General features: G+C 53.4%; 1 protein-coding gene across 8 annotated transcripts in view; it reads right to left on the reverse strand.

Annotated features, from left to right (window-relative positions):
- Positions 1–16,056, reverse strand: part of OTUD7B (OTU deubiquitinase 7B) — a 41,589-nt gene that overhangs the window by 7,492 nt on the left and 18,041 nt on the right. For 7 of the 8 annotated variants that reach the window (XM_040538900.1, XM_040538901.1, XM_040538899.1 and 4 more), the window contains 8 exons: positions 15,332–15,480; positions 11,444–11,614; positions 11,017–11,232; positions 5,757–5,858; positions 4,633–4,760; positions 1,925–2,037; positions 1,025–1,152; positions 261–410 (listed from right to left, as the gene is read on the reverse strand). In XM_040538900.1, coding sequence (XP_040394834.1) covers positions 261–410; positions 1,025–1,152; positions 1,925–2,037; positions 4,633–4,760; positions 5,757–5,858; positions 11,017–11,232; positions 11,444–11,614; positions 15,332–15,404 — 1,081 coding nt within the window. In that variant the 5' untranslated portion in view covers positions 15,405–15,480. Of the gene's footprint in view, positions 1–260; positions 411–1,024; positions 1,153–1,924; positions 2,038–4,632; positions 4,761–5,756; positions 5,859–11,016; positions 11,233–11,443; positions 11,615–15,331; positions 15,481–15,659; positions 16,045–16,056 lie in introns of those variants that run through there. The other variant, XM_040538902.1, reaches the window with a different exon arrangement.

The following is a 16,056-nucleotide window of genomic DNA, read 5'->3' on the forward strand; positions in this document are numbered from 1 at the left end:
TGACACAGAAGCCCGACGTCTATCTCCAGCGTGCTCCCCACATAAATTAAGCTTTCCTCACGTCACCCGGCTCCTCCAGCCTGTCTAACCCCTGTCACAAGGCAACCTTTCACGGTGTCAGCAGCGGCAGCCAAGCTCGGAGCGCTCACCAAGAACGGCGTCGGTTCTGACGGCCACTGGTGGCGTGCCAAATGGTGCACAAGCGCTGCTGCGACTGCCAGGGCTCGGGATGTAAATCACTGGGCTTGTTCATCACCTACCTTGATCTTTTGTGGGTTCCTTCTGCTCCATAGATACCAGGGCAGAGAAATGGGCTTGGTCGTACGCCAGAACCAAAGGGGAACGATGGCATTTGTTGGCTGGAACTTCCAGGGGAAGATAGATGCCTCCAAAGGGAATAGGGGCAAAGGCTGGAAAGAAATCGGGCTGATTAGTTTTCAAAATAGGCTGAAGAGTTAAGACTTGTTTATCCTGAAACTGCTCCAGAACAAGCTGTTTCACTTCAAGGTTTTACCTGCAATTAGCTATCAACTTGAGGGGCAAAAGAAGAAAAACAAAACAAAAACAAACCCCAAACAGACATCCATTTTATACCAGGAGGAACACAGTTGCAGAATGAATCTGTAGTTTCTACAAAAGCCCTCCTCCACACGCACACAAAAAAAACATCTTAAATTTGCACACAGAGTGATGGTAATTGATGAATCTTTTCTGACAGGAAATTAAGTCTGCTAGTGGAAAATACTACACGCAGAGAACGGAATTTCCCATCTGTACACACACGTAGGGGCAAAAGAAGTAGAAAAGTCATCGTGAAAAGGCAGCAGATCAGCCGGTGATGCTCAGCTGTATGGCTCATAGCCTCCAGCGGAGTCACGCCCAGCAGCCCGCCCCACGCTCATCGCTCATCGACAGGGCTGAAAATCAGGCTCCATGGAGCAGAAAGAGCCCCTGACAGCAGCGCACAGGGGATACGCAGCCTGAGCACGCACAATTAATAAAGACAAGTGAGCGCGACTCTTACCTTCTCCCCCCGAGTCCCGCAGCATCGTGTCTGCCACCACTACTATGGGTCTCTTCAGCACGTGGGCCAGGACAAAGACATGAAACTCCTCCAGGCTCTCGTACACAGGTTCCTCAGAGCTTTCAACGCTGGGAAACAAGAACTAAATCAATTTTCGTCCTCTGTGCACTTAATCATCGCTTTTAAAGGCAGCGAGAGTTCTTTACAGGCAACAGCATGGACTTAGATCATATTAATGGCATTAAGTTTCATCTTTTCTCTAATTTCGTATTTTAGACACAGAGACAGATCCAAAAAAAAATCCTATTCTAAGGCAAGGGTTTGTTTCCAGGAAATACCACATTGCTACTTGGCACTTCTTGGAGTCTCTTATCTAAAGAGCCTCAAAAGTTGTGTTTGTTTGGGATGGCTGCAGCGATAAAGTGCCCTTGAAACACAGAGGGAGAGAGAACACTGCAGAAATTCTCAGCTTTTGTTTATCACTCTCATTTCGGAGCCAACAACATGATGAAACGTGAGAAAAGATTAGGTTTTTGTTCAATTCTGGAAAAGAGCTGTTACCCCACAAAAGGGGTCAGGCAGCATTTAGAGAGATGGTTTTCCGTAACATTTTAATGGATGTTTTCATTGTTTTTCACAATCCTTCAACCCTCCCCTTAAAACCCTCCCATACAAGCGGGACCAAAGCAGCAAACCCCTCCGCTGTTCCCAGCCAGGTCCCTGGACCTGCCCTCGGGCAAGTTATTCCAAGCTGTACGTTTAAGGAAGATATCCTCTTTTTTTTTCCCCCTGTCCCATGTTAATCATGGCCACTTAAGCCCTGGACATCCCAGCCAGAAGGCTGGAAAGCCTCCCAGCCACTTCGCACGCCCCGTCCGTGCGCTCGCCTGCTCCACGTACCCCCCGCAGTTGCCTCCGTTGGTGCCGTAGTGCACGCGAGGCTCGCTGGAGGCCAACTTGATGAGCTCGTTCCACTCCTTCTGCCACTCCTCTTCGGTGTAAACGAGACCAGACTGGGAAAGGGATGACAGAACAGAGTCCTCAATGTGAGTTTTTTTTTCCAGTTTCTGTAGCACAGCTTTGTACACGCAGCCACATCATCTCTCTACGGATTTATGCAAAAATAATCAATATTTTTTGCAAAAAAAAATGCTAAACTGAGGGAGTGTGGTCTGGACAATCAGGGGGGCAGGTGGGCTGTGAACTGTCTGAAGGGAAGAAGCCAGAGGGTTGTGGTCAATGGGATGGACTCGAGCCGGAGGCCTGTATCTAGTGGAGCCCCTCAAGGGTCGGTACTGGGACGAGCGTTGTTCAATATATTCATCGATGACTTGGATGAGGGAATGGGGTGGGGGATTGGGCTGGGGGATCTTTCAGGGTCCCTCCCAATCCCTAATATTCTGTGAAAAAAAGCACACACTTCCAAGTCAGCGCTCTCAAGCCAGCAGGGAGATAATCTGCCTAAAACGAAGAGTTTTCATCCTTGTGGGGTGGAAGTAAACATTTCAACCCACAGAAGGAGAGGAAAGCTCTACTTTTACTCTAACCCCTCCCGTATTACAGCTGACGTAACCTACAGGCAAGGGACAGGGGGACGGATGAGGACCGGACCAGCTAAAGTTTGCCTTTAGAAGTTATTCTCCTTCCTTACTGAACTACGAAAACAAAAGAAAGACACCCACAAAGCCCACAAAGATCCAGTACAAGGCTTGCTGAGGTATTTTAACACACTTGATACTTTTTTAGCTCTCCAAAGAGGCACAAGGCGCATAGCACAGGCAAGCCCCGATGGCTAATTATAAGAGTGGGATGGATTTTTTCCGTCGCTGCAGATTCTTTTATGAACCGCAGTCAAGCTGAACTGTTTATCCTTTCAGTCCTTTCTCGTTTGTCCATGCACTCAGACTGACGTTTTACTCACATTTCCTGAGCATGCACGCTACGATTACCAAGCATCGACTCTGCACTCGCACCACGTGAACCATGAGGCACCCAGCCCAAAAACAGCCCAAGGAAAGCCCCCGCAAAGCACGGCCCTTTCCTCGAAAAGCTGCAGTGCTCTGAAGACATCGTTGTTCCCAGCCCACAAACACAGCACCCTGCCTCCAGTACAACCACTCCACTCCAAAAAGTCCGCAGCAAGTATTAGCTTCAGGAATTACCCCATGTCTCCTCAACGGAGAAGCTTTCCAACACGGTCCCAAGGAGTTAAAAGGCTCGTTAAGCCTTATTAATCCCAAGTGAGGGGTGAAATACCTTAAAATACAAAGCTACACTCGAGCCTGCCGTGTTAAGGCCGCGAGGCAAGCTGCTGTGACACGAGGAAGAGCAGGCAGCCCTGCCCTCCTCCTCTGTTCCTGGGCTCAGCGATCGGAGCTCCAGCATCCAAACACAACATCCTCAGTCCTCGAAGCTGCCAAGAAAGCCTTCAAGCCACGAACCAGAGGCAGCTGACAGCCCAGCCAGCTCCCCGCTCGTTCAGTAAGGCATTAATTAAGTTTCCCTGCTCCTGGTTAAGCCTCCAACGGGACTTCTTTCATCACTGATCCGAGCGTAAAGCAAAGCGAGGGAGGAGAGCGTTGTACCCAGAGTGGGTTAGGCAAGTTGGAGCAACTTCCATCACCCTGGGCTGCCTCTTTCCGAGCTTGTTTGGAAAGGAAGAGCTCCTAATCCCCGACTTCCAGCCAACCCCTTACACAGTACCTGCCGCACCGGCTGAAGCTGGGCTGTTGCACCTGACTGCAGGCACCACCTACACCCGCCTGCCTCCGAGAAGCTTCTGCTGAGGGTTATTACAAGGGAACGACACAACCGAGTCTGCACGCCGAGTATTTTCAAGCCCTTTAAGGGTCTACAAGTCACAGTGCTTTGCTGATGGCTAGTTCTGGAGACAGCCCTGAGCACGCAGTTTAAAGAGACGCGCAAAAGCATGCTTTTAATAGCAGTCAAACCTCCAATTATTTATCAGCTACTTTGTTTCAAACAGGGAAATAGATCTTTTTTTCAGCCTGTCAAGATGCTAATCTCCGTGCCCTTCCAAAAATAAAAAGGAAGTTGGGAAGTAAACAACATCCTTCAGTGTCAGGTGGAAACGAAAGTTTACTCTGCTCACAACACCACGGTGCGATTCGAGGACATCTGGTAACTTTCCGCCTTGACAAAGCCACGTCCCTGCTTTCGGGGGCGGCGGGGAGCACGTCGCAGCTTTAGGAGCCTTTCATGTGGCGAGCTCACCGTTTCCTTTTTTAGTGGGGGAGGCTGCTCCACGCCTCGACTGAGGCACATCTTTCTGATCTTATCGCGGGAGAGACCTACACGACAGCTCTTTTCCATCAGCAGTGGACGTAACACAGCGCCAATAAAGGAATTTTCCTCCCTTGTAATAAAGAGCGTTTCACCAAAGCTTCGCAGCCATAATTTAGAGGGGAGGATAGTTCTCATCATGGCATAGCCGAGTACTGCAAGCCACGGACTTGCACAAAATTCAAGACCTTTTTTTTTGTTTTTCCTCCCAGACCTACGGGATGTTTTTTTCCTCCCAGACCTACGGGATGTTTTAACAGGATTTTCCCCTCTGCTCGGAGGACCGCGTTCAGTCTGGTTCCTACCTCCTTGTTCTGCTGCGTTTGCTGCCAGCGCCACCTCCGCTTCAGGGCTTCCCTTTCCACACCTTTATCCATTAAGGTATAAAGGGATTTGCGAAGCATGAGATCTCTATCGTGGAAACCCCACATACCTGCACAGAGAGCGGGGGGGGGGGGAAAAAGCACCAGAGGATTAGCGAGAGCTGGCGTTTCTCCATCTTCTGCTGTCTAATGGCTGAACTCCTACAACCTGCCACAAAACCAGCGGAAGCGGGTAAATTGGGAAAAAAGGGCTGAGAAACGCAAGGCAAGCAGGGCCAAACTGCGCAAAAAATTCAGCAGCCCCCAACCCCCTGTCCAAAGCCTGCATTTCCCACCCGCAGCGAGCTTCTGCACAGCTAAAAGCAGCAGCTGCTGCCTTCGGCTGTAAGGAATCTCCCAGATGAAGCAAAATATTTGCTCGCAAAAATCACACGGTGCTTTCCGCCGAGCTGATCTGTCGAGGGAAAATTTAGACCAGGTGAAACAAGGCTGTGGTTTTGCTGTGTCTGAACAGAGCCGGCAACGCGAAGGAAATGCCCGACCCAGCTGATTTAGAAGTCTAGAAACCTCCAAAACCGTTGTCACGTTTGACAAGGTGAAGTCACAGGAGACAAACCCGGGCCCTGGAAACTGCCCCGCTCTGCGAGGCCGCCCCGCAGTGAGAACGGGCCCTCTGGTATCTCACATTTCCTTCAGAACCACGGGGAAACTTGCCAAAGGGAAGGCTGAACCCCAAAAGAATAATTTTGGGAGTACAGAGGCAGTTGGCAGCCCGGCGCCTTCAGCTCAGCCTCTCCCGCCGAGCCCCAGCAGTTGGGCACCTACTGAGGCTCACCCGGGACGAGCAGCGGGCCCACGGCTCCCCGCGGGGCGGACGAGAAATGCTCGGTCCCACCACGGGCAGAGCCTGTCCCCGAGGCAGGTTGGGGTCCTGGGCTCTCCCCACGCCTCCTCCAGCAGCGTCAGCTTCCCCGGTGCGATGGCACAAAGTGGCCGGTGAGGGGAAGGGAGGCTGCGGCCACCCATCTCCCCGCACTGCGCTCTTTACCGGGGCCAAAGGGAACCACTTGGCTATTTCTCCATCCCGCACTCAGCGAGGCTCTTACCCAGGGAGGCGGCGTGCAGCAGGCAGTTCCCGTCACCCGTGGTGGCCAGGGGGAGCAGCCGCTGGCAGCTGGGGTCCACGTTCGCCCACCAGTTCAGGCGACCTGGGGAAATATCGGAGAGCGTGAAAACGGGGCCCGTTACGCACCGCGGGACCGTTGGGTTCATCTGCTCAAAAAAAAAGAAAGAGAAAAAAAAAAAAAAGAAATTTGAGGAGTGCAGCCTGCTTGGTTTGCGATGGGAACACCCACGGATGTGAGCTGCGTGCCCGGTCTGCGGCTGGAAGAAAGGAGCCAAGGCGACGCAACGAAAAGGACAGTGTGGGGGCTTGGGGAGCTGGCGAGGCTGCAAGGACAGGCAGGAAACGCGAAATCCTTACTTAAGGTCAACACAAATTAGAGATAAAGCTGAAAACAGGAGCAAGTCCAGCCAGGGCTTTAACCCAGAGCAGCATTCTCTTTCTACCCAGTTCCCCCCCCAGAAAAAAACCCCATCCTGCTGAGAACACATCCAGGGCGCCGGTCCCAAACGGTGCCCAACAACTTTTCCAGTTTCTCCAGCTAATAACGAGACTGCTTGGAGTTGCTTTTAGCAACCAGATCCCTCCTATTTAAAGCGTCTCGCATCGGTCATTTTTTCCCTGCTCACTAGTTTCGGTACAATCGTCAGGAACTTTTGCTGAGCCAAGCAGCTAAGCGGCTTTACCAACGAAAATGCAAACTGACGGCGCTTTACCGGGTTTAAAAATAGCAGCTTTGGGGTAATATCAGGCACTGGAATTACTACGAGTCAAGAGAGAAGGTTTTCAGACCATCTAAAAATAGAAGCTAGGAAAAATTAACAAACGCGCTGCAGTTAAACTCAACGCTAGAAGTTAAACATTTATCCAGGTAACAAAACTGTACGAAATTACCACCTCAGGCTTACAGCTCCAGCCAGGCTGCGCCTCGCCCGGCCGTATATTTCTAACAAATATCCCTGTTCCTGAGCACGGCCCCTGGCAGCCACCCCGGCTCTCACGGGAGCAGAGGATTTCTTGAAATTGTGCAGCAGAAGCAGGGGTGCTGCCTTCAGAAAGCTGCTTTCCAACACCGCCGGGAGATAAACGCAGGAAAACACAGCACGCAGGGCTAACTGCGGCGTGATGCTGCTAATTTCTCGTCTCAGCGTCAGGAAAGGAACCCGCTGGAGCTGAAAAGGGTTCGGCGCACAGCCTCGGGACAAGAGCTCCGCTCGGAGAAGCGGGCTGGCCTCGCTCGGCACAGCTCCTGGCCCGGCAAAGGCGCAAACCTGCGCCAAGTGGCGCGGCGCCAGGAGAGCAGAGCGAGAAGCAAAACCAGCATCTCCCAACAGCTAAACAAAACGCGGGGCGCCACCGCACTCAGCACTGAGCTTTTTTATCCCCTGCACATTTTTTCCTGGAGGATTTTTGCTGCTCTTTTTCCGGACGCGACCGCGGAGCTCGGGGGCGTCGCCGCTCCCCGGGCGTTCGCTGCTCCTCCGCTCGGCACCTCGCAGCCCCACGCGCGGCCAGGTCTGGGCCCGAGGCCACTCCTTCGGGAGGCATTTCTATCTGCAGCACGCGGTCACGACATGCTGCACACGCAGAGTCACTCGTTCAGACTTCCACATGCTCCGAGTTACGCGAGAGAGGTCGTCGCAGCTTCGCTCCCTCAAAAGAAGCCGCATTCCCCAACCCCTTCGCGGCGTTTCGCTTGCGTCGAGGCGGTAAAAGGGCCAAGAGGCCCCCTACGAGTATTTAAAACATCGTATTTCTCTGCACGCAGCTATTAGCAGCGGCTCCGGGAAGCTCTGCGTGCAGGCAGAAGGGAAAACAATTGCATTCAGGAGCACAATGAATCTTCCTGCCATCAGCGCTTCCGCGGCAGCACAAGAAATGCTGCTGCAGCGAGCAGGACAAACCGACACGCGTGCCAAGAAGTTTGCTGTTGCTGGCTTACAGCTCGCTCGCAGCAGCGTCCCGAGCTCCCGGCTGCCCCTCGCTTGCCTTTTGCTTTTCAGCTCTAGGCTGTCACCCCGCTGTCCCCGCTGGCTGGCAGAAAAGCCCTGCCGAGAGCTGACGCAGCTCCAGAATTCAAGCCCGGGAGGTCAGCGACAGCTTTTCTGCGCATCTGAAGCCAGCACCAGGGGCTCCCCTTTGCAGGGGACACCAGGACCACCGCTCCCACGGGATCCAGCCCCGCCACACAGCTGGTTTTGGAGTGTTTTGGGATGTTTCGTGGCACGGTGAGAACATTTCTTTGTTCCAGCAGGGATCGGGAACCTGCGCACAAACGCTGTTTTGTGGAATGCCGCACGTGCTTCTAACAGGAACCGTGGAAATGGGTCACGCCAAGAGGAAGGAGCAGACACGATGCTCCTCCTAGCCCAGCGCCGAGCCCTGACTCACAGAGAAACCAAATGGCTTCCCTGGGGCTACCAAGGGACTCCGGAGCCGTGCTGACAAGGCCGTGCTCCCTGCGTGACGGAGGTAGCGTTCCAGGGGATGAGCTGTCCTCAGGCTCCCCGGGCTGACGCGACGAGTCCAGCGCCACCGCCCGCCACCGCGCTTGGGTGGCTGCTGCAGAACATTTTTCTTCCCTTGCTGAAGCTGGAGATGAAGGAGCGGGGCCACGACCTGGGACTAGGTTATTGATAAAAAAAAAAAAAAAAGGAGAAGAGCAGCTGGAAGTGGCAAGCTGGTTTACCGCATCTGAAGTTCGATAATACACCCGTAGCCTCCCTCTTCCAATTGATCTGAATTTTCCTTTAAACAATACCTGCAGGAGAAAACCCTTTGTTTCGGGATCTGGCAGCAACAAGAGCTGGTTCTAACGCATTGACACATCCATAGCTGCTCTCTCCCTCAACGCTGAGCCTCTTCCACGGGTCGGGAGGGACGAGAAGCGAAGGCTTGCCGTGGGTTACGGCCAGCTGTGCTACTGCTCCGCCGAAGGAAGAGAACTTCAGCTGCCTTTTGGAGCAAGGCGGCCCCAGCCGGGAGCTCGCCTCTCCTGTCGGGAAGGCCAGGCTGGCCAGTGACTGACGGGCTAAAACATTTGCAGGAGCTTTGCAAGTCGGACGCTAGTGCGTAAGACAGAGGGGGGGACGTGCGCACACGTGCCTCTGACCACACACGGGCTAAACCCGGCTGAAAAGCTTCTCGGGAGCCGGGTGATGCATTCCCAAGGGATGGACGTGCGCCGGTGGCTTTGATGGCCCGCTCCGAGACGCAGGAGATTTGCATTCCAGGAACGAGGAACCTGCTCTCGCCGGTCCTCTGCCACCGTTCCAGCAGTGAAGCAAGCAGGCGGGGAGGAGAGGTGCCGAACCCTTCACTCAGCACTTTTTAATAGTCCACCTACAGATGTTTACTGCAGCGCCGGCCTGGAGAGCGAAGCAGAAGTCTTCTTGCCAATGCGCTGGGGGACTTTTGGAGGAGCGCTTGGCGTTGCTTCCCTGACCCCAGGGAGAAAGCCCTACCTTGGAGCAAAGGCACAGCAACCAAGCCCGGGGCTTCTTCCAACTCTTCCCGACTTTTAGAACAGCCCGGGGCAAGGCGCTGCCTGCTGCTTCCCCGGGTGCGCGGCGAGAAAAACACCAAGGGCCAAATTTTCAGCTCCGCCAAGGCCTTTTCGTAGAATGCTGAGCACGTTAACAGCTTCCCCAGAGGACGTCGTTACGATTTACAGCCACTTGAAAGCGTGCTTGCTCTGCCACACTGGCGTAAAGGGAGCTCTGGATAGAACCCGAAGAGTTCTATCCTTCACGTTTATTGGTCTATAAAATATTTGCTTAATCCCCTAAGGACAGCACATACTAAATTAATAAAGGGTATCGGTGTAGATCACAGCACCGTGCTCAAAACCCTACTTCAAATTAAGCTTGGAAGATTTCATGTACAGCCCTTTATTAAAGATAAACATTCATTTATAACGAACCCACATACATAATGCAGGCACACTTTGCCTTCAGATGGCACTTTCTAAAAAATCAATTACTAAACATTAACACTGGGAAGTGTCACCAGCACTCATAGGAAAAAGCACAGCCAAGAGGCCCGATCCAGCTCCCTCTGAGGCCACAGGAATCTCTTGCCTGCCCTGCTGACGGCTCGTGCCTCCTCCTGCAGGGTCACAGACATGCCTCTAACGTGTTTTGTGTTCACGAAAAGGATTCGTGTGAATTACAGCTTGAGAGACCTATGCTGAAAACTAGATCCTAACCACCTGAAAGCACCGGAGTTCTCTGAGCCAAGAGTTTGTGCTGAAACGTGGCAATCCGACGCCCAGCCTGGGCTCTGCTTCGATGCAGGTAAGTGCATTTTAATTTGCATTAGACACGACAGCTTGACAGTCAACGAAGAGCAACGCCGCTGTAACGAGATCGCTTGGATCAAGTGCTCATTTCCAAAACATGAGAATATTTATTACAGGAACACTTGAGCGGGATGGGTCTAAAATTTGACGTGAAGAACACACGTTCTCTTTGAAGGAACAGTTTTCTAGGTATGCGGACTGCTGACAGAAATAAAGGAGAGGTGCAAGGGCTCCCCAGATCTCGCCTGGTTTGCCTCTTTCCCCACCCTGTGCCAATTGCACGCTGTCCTGGTAACACGGATTAGGTTGTTCTCCGCCAGCACGGAGGTCCCATTCATCCACCAGCTCAATCTTATTTACAGATCACCTAGCAACTATTCAGGAGGAAACCAGCACGTTGGAAAACAAACCCGGCTGCGCTCCCGAGGTGGTTCCTCTCCGGGCACGCACAAAGCCAGCCGACGAGTTTCCCTGCATTGAAGCAGCAAGCGTATAAAATGCATCATCGATCTAAAACGTCTGTAATCACTGCTGATATCTGTCCGTGATGATTAGCTGCTGGTGGCGTTATGCAATGATTTCTTCCCCCCCCCTTCTCACAGTAAGGCTGCTGGGATAGCGCAGGGCATGGGGAAGCTTAGGTGGTGAGATAATGCAGCTTTTTTTTTTTTCGAGCATTACCATTCAGCTGCATGAGCGATGACGACACGCGCGCACAATTTACATTTGGTGTCTGCAGGCGAAGCGAAGCAGACTCTTGCTCAACTCTTGCACCACGCTATAAAAAGGGATGAAATAATATCTATCACAGATACGCGCCCTTGCTCGGTTCTCCGCTGCCTAAGGCTTGTGTGCCAGCACACTCCAGTTGGTACTGCTGCAAACTGCCACCGCTGGCTGCATTAGCATAAAAAAAATAATAATTTGGGGTGTAAATGCTCACCAGCCTGCTCCAATGCCACCAGCATCGACTGCTCGATGAGGTCGCGCTCGATGAAGCTGCGGAACTCCTCGGTGTACACCGTGAGGTCAGGCAACTGGAAGGTGGAAATGGGCATCTCCAGCAGGTGCTCGCTGCTGCCGTTGCTGGAGACGTGGGAACGGGCCAGAGAGACGATGGTAGAGCTGGCGTGGGAAATGCCTCGAGACAGACGTTTTTCTGAGAGGAAAAGGAAGATGAAAAATCCACCTGAACGGCGCAGAAGCAGCAAACTTCACAGAAGCTATGATTAAAATCGCTGCCTTCAGTTACTATTTTTCAGTCTCCAGAAGCTGAACTGCTCTGACAAACGTTTCAGCCACCAGGAGAAGACCGAACCCGCTCCCTACCAGCTTTGGGACTCGGCTACGGGGCAGCGAGACACGCTTACCTTGCACGATGTCATCCTGCCGCTGCAGCGGCGGTCGCCCCGCGCGGGCTGCCTCCTTCTCTGAGGGTTTGTAGCTGCGTCCTTCGTTGAAGGAGGGCGGCAAGTTCCCCGCGTGCACCTGCCGAAGCTGTTCGAAGTCGCTCAGGGCTGCGCTCAGGTCCCAGTTTTTACCTGGATTGGGAGGCATCGACAGCGGTCACCATCACGAGAGGGAAATCAAGTCAGCTCCTAACCATCCACACCAAAAGCTAATAATAGTCCTTCATCTACCCGTTGGACTTGAAGCTATATTCCTAACCAGGATCTGGGTTTCTGGAAGAAATATAACTCAACATGAAGTGCCCAGCAGACGTTGGGTGTGCTGCCACCGGTGCCACGAGGGGTGGCTTATGCATACGTCGAGCGCGCTGAGCTCGGAGGGAGCTGCTGCTCCCAGGGCTGGATGTCCGCAAAACCTCCAGAAACCTCCCAAGACCCCTGGGTTTTGCCAGAATTAGCCTTCTGGCTGGGAAACGAAGGGCAGGGTCACCAGAACATGGAAGGTCGGGCTGCGCTATGTCCACCGGTGCCAGCCGAGCAGCCCCCTGCCCCAGGTCACGCCAAGCGCTGTTTCGTAAGCTGCAGTGAAGATAATCCACCGTGACGCCGACACCGCTCCTTTGCTGACGAAGCGGAGCAGCCGACAGCTCTCTGCTCCCCCACGTTATTGCAGGATAACGCTCGAGCGAGCACGACCTCAGCAGCTGAGGGCTCCTAACTTCTCCAGCGCCTGTCCGGGGTTTTTAGGAGGCAGCCACCCACCTCTCTTCCAGCTGACACCCAAAATATAAGAGCAAGCAAGGTGCCAGCCAGGCTGGGCAGTAGCTGCAACGCTTTTCAGCAGGCTCAAGCCATTACTAGCCAGATGAATTATTCAGTAAAACTTATTCAGCTTGAACTTAGTGGAGTCAGGTGAACCCCGAAAGCAGTTCCACTTCCTGCTAACACTACCCAGCGGGCTGAAAGAATATATGTTACTACACTCGAGCCTCTCAGTATGTAATAAATTGACCTTTTAGAAGCCACTGTCTTCCGAAAGCAAGAATATATAGCAAAAAAGAGTCTACCATATGGCTTACGTTTGCAAAAATTGTGATTTTTATGAACACTGTTAATCTAAGCTCTTAAATTTGCAAGTTAGCAGACAGCATAGAAAGCAAGCCAGCTTTATATATAGTAACTCCACTACAGAAGAGAGATATAAACTGTCAGTTGGTTTATATGATAGCTCACAGACAATAACAGAAATCGTTATGCCTAATTCCCAAAAGGAAATACATTTTTCAAGTATTTAAATCCTTTTGAGAGATGTAATTCGCGACATTTAGTGACTGCCTCCAAATAGAAAGTTATTTTAAGGTTCACCTTTTGAGCCTTTTTATTTTTTAAATGAACCGAAGAACCAGCATCAAGGAACGAGAACGAGCCACCGGATTAAAATTGAAGGCGCCGTCACATCGTCACCTGCTTCAGGACATAGGCAGCAGGAGGAGGCAGGCCCGCGAGCAGCTCTTGCACCACGCAAAAGCAGGCAGAGGGAAACCCTCAGGGACACGTGGGGCCAGGGCTCAACCAGAGAGAGACCCAGAGCCCGTTTTCCTCGCGATGCTGGCAGGATGTGGGACAAATTTCGGAGCAGAATCCAAACAGCGCTGTCCGATAACGTGCCCCTTTTCCCCCAGTTCTTCAGCTCTGCGTGCACGAGGACGCTGAAGCGCGTTGCCGTCGAGGCGTCGGGATCCAGCAGCGCCCGAGATCCGAACGATGGAGCAGACGCCGAGACCTGGCGCTGAGCAAGGAGCACGGCACGAGCCCCACGGTGGCTTTGCTTGAAACGTGCACGAAACTCCGAGCACAGGCAGAAAACCACAGCTCACCAATTCCTCAATTCGCCCTCAAACTTCACGTCTGACTAGTTCACCTCGTACAGCTCTTTTGCTGTACTGCACACTACAACCTTACTAAGACACACCAAAGAAAAAGAAAAGACAAATCTGTCTCGCCTCATTTCCACACGTGGAGTTGTCAATTCCACAGAGACTACAGCAAAAACAGCAGCGCTCAGCAGCGCGTCGTGAAAACGAGGTAAAACAACTGCTGTCAAAATAAATCAACCGGTGTGCCAGAGCGGGAGAGAGAGAAAATTTGGAGGAATATCTGCTTTTAGCTTTTTCTATCACAAGCGTGAATGTTAATTCTGAAAGATACCATTAGAAATCCTAACGTGAAACAAAGAAACCTAAAACCAGAAACCAGAGCATAAACACGCCACAAAAGCCACAACTCGCCAGACTTCCGCTGCGACGACGCGGCCGCACGCTGAGCGGGTGAAATCCTGCAGCCGGCACACGGCTCACGGGAGCCGGGCGAGGAACGGCACCCTCCGCCTGCTGGCCCGTGCCAGGAGCAGCGCTACAGCCAGGGAGCTGGAGCAAACCGCCTGAAGACACGGATTAGGGCAACGATTTCAGGGCTTTGCGTGCCTCGCCGTCACGGCACCGGGCGGCAGCAAGCGGAGGGGTGGTACGGGTGCTTCAGGAGCGAGCCCTGAGCTCGAGCTACGCAAGAGAAGGGATGGGAGGCAGAAACATCCCCAAAACGAGGTCAAAAACGGGTGGGAGTTTGTTCCCCATCAGCAACCTGCAGCAGCTCAAACTCGCAGGCTCACCTTTGTTCCGAAGACGAGAGGATGATCCTATAGCTGAGGTATCACAGCAAGCACGGTCTTGTGTTATTTAATTGCGTACTGGTTAACTGACTGCCAAGCATAGCCCTCTCTGCTTCACATGCAACGTTTCTGTCCTCCAGCATTACGGCACAGGCCAATATTTACTCGCCAGCCTTTTGTCAACATGAACCCAAAGGCAACGCTTGCAAGAACGCTTCCAGTCCCAAAATTCGGACCTGGCAGCCCCTCTCCTCTCCCCCTTCCCGCAGCTACCGGTGACCAAACAGATCACCCCCGGCCTCTACGCTCAACACGACCACTAACGAGCAAGTTCTCGATCTCGTGCAGGCTAGGGGGGAAGAGAGTCAACATCACGCTGTGTTTTAGGGCAAGCACACACTTTTTTTTTTTTTTTTTAGGTAGGCAGAGCGCTGGAAGGCTGCCAGCGCGGGGTGCTGAGCCTCCCGAGGGCTGCCTTGGCTGCTTAAAAGCGAACGGACCGAGCGCAGGTGATGATGATGATGATGGTGGTGGTGGATTTTGGAGACTTGTCTGCGATTCCTCAGCATCTTCGTGCCTATCAAACAGGACTGGCCCTGTTTGATGGGAGCGTCCCGTGACGAGTGCTGGACGTGGCTCCCCGTACGTCGGGCTACGCAGGGACGCTGCCAGGGGAGGTCAGCGACTCGGCAGCACGCCGCTCGCAGCGCGGACGGAGAGATACCAACAAAGCAGCAATTTATACGGGCATAATCAAACCACCTTCACAGGCAGAACAAGATCTACCAGTAAAAGCACGGTTTTGCGTATATAATTACTCCTCTACTGCTCGGAAAGCACAGGCAGCCGTCACCTAACGCTGCGCCTTCAATCCTGCGGAAGGCACAGGAGAAACCCCCAGGTTTTGCCACCGTTCTGGACCGCTGCTGGCAGCGAACAGAGAGGATGAGCGAAGGGATATCGCGGCTCTCTTTGACACGTTCCCCTTCCAAACATGTGAAATTCATTAGCCGCTGGACGCGTAACGAGAAACCGGGGCAGAATTTCACCAACCACGCTGCTGACGGCGCCGCTTTGACACCTCCAGCCCCGCGGGTCCCTCCAGCAGCCTCCCTGCCCCTCTTCCGAGCCCCGTCACCCCCAGCAGCCTCCTCCCTGCTTCTGTCCCCGGCTTTATTTACCTTCCAGCAGGTCTCTGGCCAGTCCCGGCTCTGCCCCCGTTGAGCGAACAAAATCCGACAGGACGATGTCCATAGCCAAGGCCGTGTGCTCATGGATTCCTCCCGGCAGCTGGGGTCGGCGGCGCCCGGATCAGCACCTCGGCCTCAATCTAGGAACGAGAGAGCAACACCGCGCGCGGCTCGCGTTACAGGGCATAAAATAATTAACCCGGGGAAGCAGCCTCGGAGCTGGCTGTGAACTATCCGGTGGCAGGTGCCCCCGTCTCCCCAGAGGGGGGGGGAACGCCTCCCACCCCCCAAATAACCCCAAATAAGCGTGCTGCAGGACCGCTGCTGGCCTCCCCGGGCTTCGCCCTCCATAGGGCAGAGCCGGAGCGATGCCGCGGACGCAGGCGTGACGAGGGCTCGGCAGCTTTGGGGAGGAATAATTCTCATTTCAAAGCGACTCGGGGGAGCCCCTCTTCGTAAGAACACCCAGGAGAAGAAATGAGGTTTCCTGGGAGCAGCAAGGTTCTCGCCTCTGCCCACACCCCCCGACCCCTCCGGGGGCAGGCAGCCCTGCGCCGCGCAACGGCGCCAACAAAGCGCCGCAATTAGCAGAAGTCGCCTACGGAAAATAAAACCAAGAAGCCTTTCAGGCACAAAAGGCAACCTCCTCTTCTTTCAGAGGAACAGGAACGCTCCAGCCCAGCTCTCCAGGAAGGAGAAACGTCTTGGCCCGCGCT

Source organism: Cygnus olor, chromosome 28, assembly GCF_009769625.2.
Source record: "Cygnus olor isolate bCygOlo1 chromosome 28, bCygOlo1.pri.v2, whole genome shotgun sequence".
In the NCBI taxonomy this organism is placed as follows: Eukaryota; Metazoa; Chordata; class Aves; order Anseriformes; family Anatidae; genus Cygnus; species Cygnus olor.